Source organism: Dendrobium catenatum, unplaced genomic scaffold, assembly GCF_001605985.2.
Source record: "Dendrobium catenatum unplaced genomic scaffold, ASM160598v2 fragScaff_scaffold_621, whole genome shotgun sequence".
NCBI classification, from domain to species: domain Eukaryota; kingdom Viridiplantae; phylum Streptophyta; class Magnoliopsida; order Asparagales; family Orchidaceae; genus Dendrobium; species Dendrobium catenatum.
Window position 1 is genome coordinate 8738197 of NW_021319083.1, and position 13198 is coordinate 8751394.

At 35.2% G+C, this 13198-nt stretch overlaps 2 protein-coding genes across 2 annotated transcripts in view; one reads left to right on the forward strand and one right to left on the reverse strand.

Annotated features, from left to right (window-relative positions):
* LOC110111175 overlaps positions 1-2229 on the forward strand; it is a 60286-nt gene extending 58057 nt beyond the window's left edge. The window contains exons 17-18 of the mRNA XM_020842936.2: positions 1547-1617; positions 1754-2229. Of these exons, the coding sequence (XP_020698595.1) occupies positions 1547-1617; positions 1754-2123 (441 nt within the window). The 3' untranslated portion in view covers positions 2124-2229. The remainder of the gene's footprint in view (positions 1-1546; positions 1618-1753) is intronic.
* A 1572-nt stretch (positions 2230-3801) lies between these two features.
* On the reverse strand, positions 3802-7431 carry LOC110111167 (ankyrin repeat-containing protein ITN1-like). The gene is made up of 3 exons (XM_020842926.2): positions 6784-7431; positions 5999-6408; positions 3802-5424 (listed from the first exon to the last, which is right to left on the reverse strand). Exons 1-3 carry the CDS (start codon positions 7241-7243, stop codon positions 4594-4596), a joined length of 1701 nt encoding a protein of 566 aa, XP_020698585.1. The 5' UTR covers positions 7244-7431; the 3' UTR covers positions 3802-4593.
* Positions 7432-13198: the final 5767 nt, after the last annotated feature.

A 13198-nucleotide genomic window follows, 5' to 3' on the forward strand; every position in this document is an offset into this window, starting at 1 on the left:
TAATAATGGCCCGCAACAAAGGAATTTCATTTCCGTTGGTAGTTAACACACCCGCCAATGTACAATTTTAATCCTTTTTTTAATGTGACGTGTACTTTAAATTTAATTTGTTTTCAAGTTTTGTCTTGAAGTTATCCAAAATAACAAATTTTGTAATAATGTTTTATTTAGAAATAAAATGATAATTCATATGTTTCCTAAAATCATTTATTATTATAAATTGTGTTTATGCTAATAAAAATTATTGAATTGAATTAATTCTTCCCTTTTATTCAATATATTATAGTATATTTTGCATCTTCTATGTGAATCCTTTTTAATTTGACCTTCACAAGCTCTCCCTCTCTCAAAGCCTCAAAGGGCTTAAGCATTGCGCAACCATACAGAGCCTTGATGATGTCTGAACTTATAAACTTGTGATGGACCTCAGAACACATTTATTGTTCGCGAAGATGAACCCATTCAGACCAAAAGTGCATATGATCAGATTTGAATAATTGAATCTAAATTTTCAATATGAATTGAATCTTTTGCTCTGAATGCAAAGATGAGCCCATTATGTTTCTTTGATGTAGTTGATAACAAATGATCAATTTGAAAAAGCAATTTTTGATGAATTATCCATTAATATTATTGCTATGATGGATTATTTCTCTTTCTAGTTTTCTTATCTATTATATGATTTCTATGATGAATTATCTATTAATATTATTGTTGTGAGTAGCTCCAATGGAAGATAAGTTTAGAGAGAGTTGTCTTAAATGGTTTGGTCACACAAAACGGCGGCCTTCTGATGATCCGGTTAGGAAAATAGATGTGTTAGATTTGACTTATGTTAAGAAATATAGAAGTAGACCTAAAAAGACTTTATTAGAAAAATATTAGAAATGACCTTTTCTTTATTAGATTTAAATGAGAATTTAACTTTTAACAGGTCACAATGGAGAAAAAAGATTTATGTAGCCGACCCTACATTGTGGGATAAAGAGTTGATGTTGTTGTTGTTGTATTATTGTTGTGACGGATTTTTTCTCTTTCTGTTAAAATTATGTCTTGTTAGTGCAATTTAGATATATGATTCCTTTGATCATGATATAAGTGAAACTCTTTGATTCTACAGAAGTCTATCTCCCTGTACCAACATGGCATAGTTTTTCTTATCATTAATGCTTTTGTTCCTTGTTTTTATTTTATCTACATAATTTGATATTGGCTTGATTATTTATCTTGATTTGGTTCAAATTTGGTGTCTTAAATTCAATGTGGAAATTAAGTTCTAGTTGCTGACTAATTTTGTGATTCTAATTCATCGCTGAATTTTTGAGATTATTTTTATCATACTATTTTTAGTTGAGATTTAATTCTAGTATTGCTTCTGATCTTTGAATCCTCAAGTTACTTTGCATTTAGTGATGCATTGCATCATATTAATTTTATTTCGAATCCCTAAACCATAATAGTTTTGCATCACTTTGCCTTGAAAAAGTTGAATTGCTGATCCTTATAGTTTGTTTTAACTAGTACTTGTTTTTTTCTTTCTCCTCAGATTGTTACTGCCTTCAGTTTGGCCGATCACATGAAAGAAATGTTTTATGCAGAACCAAGATACCAATCCAGGTTATCTCATTTTATATGATAAATATTGATAATTCTTCAATTTTATGCGCCTGTTTTAGTTTTATATATCTTTTTTTTTGGCAGAGATGATTTTATTAAATGCATTAGCTGATTTTTTTTAAAATTTTATAATCAGGAAAGATGACCCTGAAATCAATGAATTATTCAATGAAATTGAGAAAATTAGAGCAGATTTTAACTCGACTGAGCGGCCAATACTAGAAATTGAGGCTCTTGAAGAGAAACAACATAGGCATTCTCATATTGCAGAGCCAATTCCTTCACCTAAATCGGCAAATGAGTCTCCAAAATCACCTAAGTTCATCTCTAACGAGTCTTCCAAATTAAAATCTATAAGTACAGAACAACAACATGATCCAGAATCAGAACTCGCAAAATTCGAAAAGGAATTTGGAAACTTTGGAAGTGATTTCTCTAATGAAGAGGTTGGGGTTTGGGAATTTGATGAACTTGAAGAGGAACTAAGGTCTGAAGCAGATAAATAGTTTTGGAATCAAAGAGATTGAAATCTGCGCCATCTTCATTCCATTATTTTATGTTCTGTTTACAGTCATGATGTAAAATATGATGGGGGCTGTTAAATAATAATAAAAAAAGGAATATGGAGTGTAAAAAATTTGTCAATATCTCTTCAGCATGTCATGTATTTGATGTACCTGCTCATGAACAAATGTTTATTTGTTACAATCTTTGTATTCGACTGAAATCCTTGGACAGATTTTTATACCAAAATGATAAATTTTAGTCATCTGAAAATCTCCACGCTATTTTGGGGGAAGATCTTCATTTATGGAGTTCTTTGATAGGAAACACCTGAAGATCTCTTTGTCTCATTTGCGCTTGGGCCAGTCCCGCGTGGATCAGTTTGTCTCATTTGCGCTTGGGCCAGTCCCGCATGGATCGGCTGGACTGGTCTGACATTTTATATATGAGAGTTTGATAGCAGTTGAGTAAGAGCGTGTGGTAGGTTTTTCATAATTTTTTTTTTTATAAATTGCTGGACATCTGTTTGATTATATAATTTCTTAGTTCTTAAAAAAAAAATTATGATGAAAATGAGTTTGTTAAGCAAGAGAATTACTTTATTGTTGTAATTAAAGAAAGTTTAAAAAATGTATAATGCCTATAGTATTGTTAATCGACCACTTGGTTTTGTGACAAATTTAGTTTTGATCCTGCAATTGTAAGGTTGTCAGCAATCCAATTAGGACTGATCTGGCCTTTGCTTATAGTTTTCTTTTGTTTAATCTTAATTTTTTAATTAAGTTTAGATTGTTAATTTAGCTTTAGACTTTGGTGTCAAAAACAGAATAGATTCTACTTATAACAGAGAAATATATATATATATATATATATATTGTTTGGAAGGCTTTTTTATTATTTAAAATAATTTTTTAGTACAAATATTTTAATTTTTATACTAAAAAATAACTTTAAAAAACAGTAAGAAAATCATTACAAATAAAACCAGTCAACTAAGATTAAAGCTACTGACACTTTTGAATTGCATTTTAACGCTTATAAAATTGAAAAATATTGATCAAAGATTGCCAAATTTAATATGTTTTTTTTTTTAATTTAACTTTAGAAGGTATCTACGAGGAACAAAGTGTTTTTAAATAATAGCAAGAGGCATAAGGCTCTTGACATCTGACACTTTTGAATTGCATTTTAACGCTTATAAAATTGAAAAATATTGATCAAAGATTGCCAAATTTAATATGTTTTTTTTTTTAATTTAACTTTAGAAGGTATCTACGAGGAACAAAGTGTTTTTAAATAATAGCAAGAGGCATAAGGCTCTTGACATCAGAGACTTTGACTCTTATCATAAAATTATTGCTTTTAATATTAAAATCGGTCAACGTACTTACAAAATAGCAAAATATAGATAGCGACTCCAATCTTTAATGCTTATAATTTAGACCAGCTGTAATTTTTAAAGTTGTGAGGGTTAAATTTATTAAAAATAATGTTTTACTATATAAAGATATAAATCTATGAAGAGATTGCAAAAGGCCTCTCCAATTCCTTTCATTATTGTTCACAATATGAAAAATATACATAGAGAGAATAATAGAAACGGAGAGCAATCAACCATGCAAGTCCCATTCCCTCCAACTTTTTATTTTGTGTGGATATCGAACAGAGAAAACCGTCAGGTTTTTTTTGTCTATAGTAAAAGCACAGTCAAAGTACAGTGACTGTATCAGCTATGCTTTGACTGTTCTTTTATTATAAACAGAAAGAAAAATTGAATGATTCTCTTCGTCCAATATCCGCACAGAATAATCTCTCCTTCAGAGCCCTACATGGGATCCTAGTTGGGTACCCACGTTCTGTGCTGGCGGGCTTTTTTCCACCCACACCCACCTATGGTGATTTTTCGGATGTCATACCCACCCACTTTCCACGCTTATGGAATGCAGTCTGTCATAGAATAATGGCCTTGAGGTTTTTTGACATTTTCTCTGACTGCAAACTTTCAAGCCACATATCAAAATTTATCATGGTTGTGACGCGGTTCAGTGTTGCGCATTGCGTAGTAAGGATTATTATAATATACTGCATGTATATGATGATTAGTAATGTAAATCGGTTATCCTCTGATGTTGAGTGCCCACCCACGAAACTATGGGCATACCCATACCCACTCATGCCCATTGGGTATGGGTGGGTGTGGGTATGGGTACCCATTGTAGGGCTCTGCTCTCATTCCCTTCACCTACAAATTCTATATATAAAGGCTTCCTTCCATCCTCTGGTATCATCTCCTAAATGAGGGCGAATTATTACGTCCTGTCACCGGACGTCCGGACATCCAATCCAGATGCGTCATATCACCCAAATACACTGAGACCCGGTGTATTTTGGTGACGTGATGCGTCTGGATTGATGTCTGAACGAATCCGGACACCGAACGTAATAATTTGCCCTAAATGAGACATCTCCTGACTAAATAGCATAAATTGGATCGACCTCTGAATCAGAAAACTCATAGTTCTGCCATGAGCTTGAAGTGCTTCTCCTTGACAACTTGTCCCTCTTCCTTATCGACCGACTGCGTTTCGATCTGACAACATAATATGTCATCGTCCCCAGCACGCCGGCCATTATCACTCCGCCTATCAAAGTGACCAGAATGGCCGCCCATTCTGAACGCCGACCAACCACGATATACGAGGAGGCTATGAAGGCCACCGTCGTGCACACAGAGGCCAACCACATCAACTTATTGATCACCTCTACAACCCGCCGCTCCGATTTGGTCTCTCCCCTCACCAGAGTTATCTGAACCACCACAACAGCCAGAGATGTGAACAACGCAATTGCATTGAAGATAAAGAATACCTTGAAAGAACCTGTTCCGATCGTGACCGCCATGCCGCTGTTATCGTCGCCGCCGGGAACCGTGAAGATCGCCGCAAATGTCACGGTGGCGAAGAGCACGGCGACCACAGTGACGGAGTTGGTTGCGTTGTTGATGCCCTCGCGGTGGAGCTTCCGGAGCTCCTTGGCAATTCCATGGACATTTTTGTTGGTCTTCCTTGTCTGCTCAAGCTGGGTGTGAACGTCCTGTTTGATTTCAGTGACGGTCTTTCGCAGCTCATCGCGAGGCTGGTTTAGCTCATTCGCACGAACAGCACCGAAATGTGACAGTATCTCTTTGATTTCAGTGGTCTCTTGAGAAAGAGGCAGCCCTTCAGCAATGTCAAAGGCAGTTTTGTGGTCTCTTGTTAATGCATTTACATGAATGTCTGGGAGAGACAATAGAACGCTCACTATCTGCAAGAAGAAGCAACAAGAAAGTTAATGGCTTTACAAATCAAACATATGGTATAAATAAAGTAGTGAGTTGCCATTGTAGAGAATAAGGCTAAATTTGGGGGCAAATTATTAGGTTCGAATACTAGACAGAAAGATTCATTCGGATTTTTCTCAATTACAGTAACTATGCTTTTGCTGTTGACAGAAAAAATTCCGGATTATTCTCTCTGTACGGTGTCCGAACTTAATAATTTCTCCCGTTTGAGATGGCTCTCTTACTGCTTCATAAAGCAGGTTTCTGATAAAAAATTAAAATTTGTATACTAGAAAGCTACTTTAAGAAGTAGAAAGAAAGCCGTCCCAAAAGGAAACCTAAGAGCATCTCCAATGGAACGGCAAACAACTATTTGCCATTCTTCCATCGCCCCAATCAAGCGGATTGTTCATCTTCTCCATTTTTTTGGTCTCTATCAAACTTGCCGAAGAAACGCAGGCAAAATGGAGTTCGATTGGAAATGACAACATTTTTTAGTTTCACGGCATTTTGGAGTGAAAAATGAGATTTTAGGTTGGAGATGCCCTAAAGCAATACCTCTGATCGCTTTTTCCTTGTTGCCACATGCAAAGCTGTGTTCCCAGATCTATCAGGCAACATCACAGTTGCCGGATCAGCATCAACTAGGGCCTTAACAACTTCACAGTTAGAGCCCTTGACTGCCATGTGCAAAGCTGTTTGGCCTTTCTTATCAGTCCTGCGTGCAAGCTGTTGATCCTTCCCAAGTAAAGCTTTCACAATTTCTACATGTCCTTGCCTAGCAGAGAAGTGCAGAGCATTTTTGCCATTTGTTTTTGATAGCTCCAGTAGGCTAGTGTCCTGATCTAGCAAAAATTTTACTGCTTCTGTATGACCTCTAATGGCTGCTGATATTAGAGGAGTTACATTTGCAGGACCAAAGGCTTTGCTGAGTGTCGGATCATGCTCCAAAAGAGCCTGCACAATTGCTGTTGTAAATGGGTCAGCATAAATCTTCTGCCAAAGAGAACTATAAACTATGATTCAAGTAAAATAACCAGAGAAATATCAATTCAACATTAGAATTTATAAGAACAATTAATTGTAGGGAAGAACACATACTAGCGAAATAACATTTGATGTCCTAAATTTCATTATCCAATGAATGCAAATCGCCTGAGAGAAACTATGGTACATTTTAAACAAAAAATTGGCACAATCAACGTGATGTAGTAACATTTTATCAATAACAGTCTTACAGCTAAATATACCCGAGACAGAAAATGAGGATTTCAGAATTGATAATTTTACAGCTCGAAGAATAAAAACCAAATTTAATAACACGAAATCAAAGCCAGCCTCACCTAAATGGCCTTCCCTCGCGGCAACGTGAAGCGCATCGTATCCTGACCTGTTCTTCCTCACTAAGGTTTCCCTGCTCGAATACTTAAGCAGCTCGAGCACCACATCAAGAAACCCTTTCTCCGCAGCTATGAGAAGCGCGGTCTCCTCCACCTCGTTCACCTCGCCCACCATCGCCGCCCTGATCTCCGCCACCTCGGCGTCGAACTCCTCCCCTCCCGCCTCTCCCGTCATCTGCGAATCGATCTCGCTCAGGATCTTATGCATCGCCGCCAGATCCCCACGCTGTGCCGCCAGATGCAGCTCCGTATCGTTGTGCCGCCCCGTCACTTGCTTCACGTACTTCTTCTTTCCCGCGCTCTCCATCCTCTTCCCCGAGTTAGACAGAACCAACGCCGGCGCTACCGCCGCCGTCGGCGACGGCAACGCCGACGATGCGTTAGTTCTCGGACTCTGAATCATCTACTCGGCCTCCGAAATCCCTCTATCCGGCTTGTTTGCAGAGATTAATCGCCCTAATCCGCTCCAAATTGAGAGGATCCAAATTCAGAAAGTCATTTGAGAGAGTGGAGATTCCTATCCGAAGTTCTCCCGCGTGCGAAAATGTGAAGTGAGGAAGGGAAAGAAGACGAGAAGGACAGAGACGCGGGCCAGAGAGACGGGCTTTATAAATTCACTACTTTTTATTTTTAAAATCATATTATTAAATTTCATAAAATAATAATAATATCAACGAAATTAAATGTAGAACTCATGTGACGGCTGCTATTAATTTTAGAGCAAAATTTAAGTAGCACAATCAATATTTAAATTAGCTGAATGAGCATATTACAAAAATAATTTAAAAAAGATCAAATTAATCAAATTGTTTAATGCATTCAAGACAATGAATCGAATAATTTGACGTTTTTAGAATACACCAAAAATTTGGTGCATTTTAAAGACTGTCATAGTTGCAAATTTTTATTAAAATTCAGACAAAATTTTGCACTAAACATCATTAGCATTGTAATTAACTGATTAAATAATAAGCATGCATAAATTCCGAAAACGCCAAACTATTCGGTTCATTCTTCGGTGCATTCTATTGAATGCACCAAACAGTTTGGTGCATTTTAAAGACTGCCACAGTTGCAAAATTTTATTAAAGTTCAGACAAAATTTTACTCTAAGCATCATTACAATCGTAATTAGTTGATTAAGCAATACGCATGTGTAAAAAATAATTAAAACTAGGTAAACGCAAATAATTACAAATTCTAAATATATATGATTTTTTGTGACAATTTTGCAATTGTAGCAATCTTTAGAATGCGTCAAATTATTTGGTGCATTCGGCGTTTTCAGACTACGCCACAGTTGGGTGTATTCAATAGAATGCACCAAACAGTTTGGTGCATTCTGAAAATGCCAACTGTTTGGTGCAAATGCATCAAAAAATTTGGCTAATTTACTCCTTTCTAAATTATTTTTGTAATACGCTTCTATAGATAATTTAAAAATTGATAGTGCTCCTTCTTAAAATTTATTCTTTTAATAATTATAAATGTTTTTAAATTTTCTTTTAATTAAATATATTTAGAAATTATTAGTCACTAGAAATTGAAGAAATTTTGCGGTTTCTTTTTCATATGGTATAAACTATATGTTACACCCATTTTCTAAATATTTTTGTATATTTCAAAATGTATTTTAATATTTGAATTATAAAAAAAAGAGCAAAACCAGCGCCCTGGCGGCGGCGAGAAGAAACCCTAGCAGAGCCCTCTCGAAAATTAACTTAGTGATAGCTTTTTGTAGTGATTTTTAATTGAATATTAATTAATTTTATTAAAATATTTTTTTTTATTTTTTATGATTCATTTTAATAATAATATTTTTTTATTAAGTCTTTAGAATGTGAGGGAGTATGATAAAGTTTGCTAGCAACAAGAGGATTTGGGAGAGGAAGGTGATGGAATTGGGTAAGATTGTGTGCGATGTCGAGAGTTCAGGGGTGGTCGAGAACGACAGTAGGTGCTCCAAAAAGTTCATTACTGACGGAAGAGTTCGAGCAAAGTTGGCGGAGAAGACGACAAAAGTAAAATAGGGAGGGATTGAAAATAGGCAAGCTATGTTGATGCTGTCAGACCAAACTGCAACCTGGAGAAGAAAATACAAAGGCAATGGAACAGTAGAGAAACATGGCACTGTGGTGTTCTCTGTTTCTTTTCTGTAAGAGAAGGTAATATCCAAAGCTGCTCCCATGCCTTTTGGCTATATCCTAAACAGTTTCTGTGAAATTGCTAAAATAAAAAAGATATAAAATAAAAGCAAAATAGTACTTTTGTAACTAAAAGAGTAATAAGGGTAGTGGAAACGTATCAGTCCATTAGGATAGGTATGGTGCTCCGCAGGTGCTCCTGTAGCTCACGATTGCATCATATGTGGATGGACTTCGAGAAGATTAAGAGTGAGGATAGATCAAAGATGTTTGGAAATGGAGAAATGATTACGTGCAGTCACCGGACGGTCAGAAGGTCAATAATGATGTGCCACGCCATCTGATACACAACGGTACACATTATATTTGTGCTATGGTGCGTTCTAATTGGCCTCTGAACAGCGTTCGATTATCGTACATTATGATTTCGCTCTAAAATGACCGCTTGCAACCGTAGGAGCTAGTGGGATGTCATTAGCAATAGAAACAATGGAAGAATGTAATACATAAAAGTTAATATATATATTCACACTAAAAGTAAAAATAAGTAATTTTGGTATGTTGATTGATATCTTAGACTTCCAACTAAGAGGTATTCAGTTCGAGTCTATATGTGGTGTGTATGAATTTGCTTTAAATGACCTAAATGTCTTTAAAAAAATTTTCAATATTAATATCCGTACAAACTGACCAATAGCAATTGTTTTATTTTTTTATGAGTAGAAATCATTAGTGAAGTTATGCTAGTTATGTGCTGCGGAAGAAAATAATTTTTTTTAACGCCGTTAACCTTCAATAATTTATGCACAAATGATTATTAATATCGACAGCTATGTTTGTCCACAAATGTAACGGACTCTGTCGACAAAAAAAAAATTCCGTATTAATCAAAAAAATACTTAATGCAAGACTGGCTGTCCAGCAATGCAGCAGTGGTTCATAAACCCATCAAGCTGTTGCGTTGAATATTCTTAGCCAATAAAAAAATATTTGATTTGAAAAGATTTTCAAATCTTAAAGCATTCATGTATTTAAATAAAAAATTTTGGAATTGACCAATGAATCATTTGAATTTATTTTTCAATAAATTTATAGTTGATATGAACTTTTAAACTAAAGTATCCGCTTTTTAAATTTATAAGTATGCTTACTACTATACATTCACGAAAGGTGGAAACGAGATTCAAGGAAGGATTCACAAGGAAATGAAGAGAACGAAAATTATTTTGTGTGGACGTCTAATGTAGTCCGAAGATCAATCAGAATGTGTCACGTTACCCTTTTGTTTGGTACTGCTCGGTACTGCTCGGTACTGCGACTCAATACTACTGACGTGGCTGCACCTAATTTGCCTCCAACGTGGAGTTGTGTCCGACCCCTACACAGAATAATTTCTTCACAAGAAGAGAATCCAAAATTTTGCATGCTAAAACCAGCACCCATTATCAACCACCGACAACACTTGTTGTCAGCAAAATTGGCATTTGTCATATCCACTAAGGCAAGTGTCCACTATTGCCAGTAAGATTGACGCTCATTGTAGCCACCAACACGAACAGTCACTTTGCTACCAATAAGGCTAATGATTATATTGTCTTGGTATCCACCAATGTCAATAAGATCGATGACCGTCAATGTTCCCCATTGCTACTAAGGTTGATGCTCGTCATCACCAACAAAATTTAAATTTGTTGTTCCCACCAAATGTTATGCCTATAGTCGCTAACAATGTTAGCATATATTATTAATTGCCACTAAGATCAATAAGGTCGACACCTACCATCATAAAAAAGATCAACACTTGATGTGATTAGTTACATCAATGTTTGCCAACGTTGATATTGTTGATGCTTATTGTTTCAAAATCACATTTGTCTTCAATAATTCCAACATTTGTCATCAATGATAATATCAACCTCTCTATCTTCTAGATTGTTGACGCACAATATCACCAATAAGGTTGAATGCAACTAACTTAACTAAAGCTAACCGTCACCATTACCTAAACCGACACCCGTTGTAGCCTCCGTCATTGACTAACGATGATGCCGCCTACACAATCATCATCACCGACTCTTGTTATCATCATCAATGTTGACTCACATCATCGTCACCTACATTTGATGTTTGTTGTCGCTACCTATGCCGACACCAACATTCTCATCGAAACCAAAATTTTGAATCTTACGTATGTGATGTGTGTGTGAGTTTGCCTAAATTGGCCTAAATATCAAAAAAAAAAAAAAAAAAAAAAAAAAAAAAAAAAAAAAACTTAATGCATCTTTGTGGGCCTTCATTCAGACATAAATTGAATGATCAAACATTCTCCAAATCTTATATGTTTATAATTTCATCAACACCACATGTGATTTGGTGTGAGTCCCAAGGAACCAATATCAAACACTTGAAGCATATTTGTAAGCCTTAGTATACTAATTAAATGATCAAATTATCTTCAAATCTTATATGCTTATAGTCTAATCGAACGGCTCATTATAACCTATTTATTTGTGTGTGTGTGAGAGTATATATCTATAAAGAATTTCACTCATGCCTCAAATAAACTTTCAATTAGTTCAAAATGCGCAAAATTTAGTGAAATTATTTTGTACGGATACGGACACCGTCCGGAGATGAATTAGAGCGTGCCACATCACCCCTTTGTTGTGTATCACGATCATGTACCGGCGATGCACCAGGTGACATGGTACGCTCTGATTTGCCTCCGGACGGTCCAGTGTCCGCACAAAATAATTCTACAAAATTTGAGTGAATTTAATTAAGATAAATTCGTCTTCATTTACAGACAATCTAATATTCTCTTAATCCAAGCTTGATTTAAATATATTCGTTGATTTTAATTCAACAAAAAATCTGAGGGAAAGTAGCTCGACTTTAACGTTTCTCCAGCTGGACTTTTGAATGTTTCAGGCATTTTACTGATCTAAAACAGCTAGCAAGAATTATATTTGATGCAAATTAATAAAATATTTATATAGTTTTGGAAGTTAATAAATAAAGTCTAAATCAGAATTTGATTTGTTCAAAATCACTTATCAACAATTGTCAATGTTTTGAATGTCCAATTGGTGAATGTGTATATGGTGTTTTATAGGTCTCTACTTATTCTCAACAAATTTTATATATAAGAAGCTAAATAAATAATAAAAAATATGTTTCGCAATCTTAGGGAGAGATTATAATTTCGTTTGAGACAGCTTTTAATCATTGTTTTTAAGCTGCTTTTAAAAAAATTTTGTATTAAAAAACTGTTTTAGAAAATAGTAAAAAAATTATCCCTAAAAACACATCCGTTATCATTTATGGAGTAGCCTTATTTTAAAATTTCACTCTGTGATGCTTTTTAATCTTCCTCCAATCCATCAGCTTTGTCGTATTTGTAGCAACGAGAGATAGGGGTGTCAATCAATGATCCGGATTGAACCTTACTAAAAAAAAATGAATTCAAATTGACTTAGATTTTGGGTCGGATTGAGCCTAGAATATCAACTCTAAATTGACTCGAATCCTATTGTTGTTTGAGTTAAACTGTCATTTTCAAGTTAAATGGGCGTGTTTGGATTAAACGAGTCTTATTAATCCAAAAAATTACATGATTCATATATCAAATGTGTTAAATGAGTTGGATTCAATCTAGGCGGGTCAAATTCGTGTCAAATATTTTAACTCATATAATAAACAAGTCGAATTTAAGTCGAGCATATTCATGCTGAGTTAACTTCACATTAGACCCGAACCCAATCAGTCAATCCAAACTGGCACCCCTATTGAGATCTTTACGAGCCTACCCTTTGTTGAATGATTGAATCCACCATCAAACAAGCATCATAGATTGACAATTAGTTGACTTGGGCCAGATCTTTCGTCCCATGACATCTATTTAAAGCCTTCAATCTATTGTCTACTGCGTTATATTATCATTATTATTATTATTATTATCTTTGACATATCATCAAAAAATTATCTTGATCGAGCACGAATCTTGAGGCAAAATCAAGCCAAAAACTTTAAAAACTAAATCTGGGATCACCTGAACTCCGATTTTAGCGAACTTACAATCAAACTGAGTGTCTCAGAAATACGAACCCAACGACACCAAATTTGACTCAAATCGAACCCAAATGAGTCCAAATCAAGGACCCAAAGCGCTGTTCAAACCACAATTTGAGTTACCAAACGGTTTCCAAACATGA

Bases quoted from the DNA above. Each gene is read 5' to 3' on its own strand.
- LOC110111167 (XM_020842926.2), bottom strand. From the start codon at position 7,243: ATGATTCAGAGTCCGAGAACTAACGCATCGTCGGCGTTGCCGTCGCCG. The intron at 6,409-6,783 runs GTGAGGCTGGCT...CATTTACAACAG, and splicing joins CGCGAGGGAAGGCCATTTAG to CAATTGTGCAGGCTCTTTTG. The intron at 5,425-5,998 runs GTATTGCTTTAG...TTCTTCTTGCAG, and splicing joins CAAGGAAAAAGCGATCAGAG to ATAGTGAGCGTTCTATTGTC.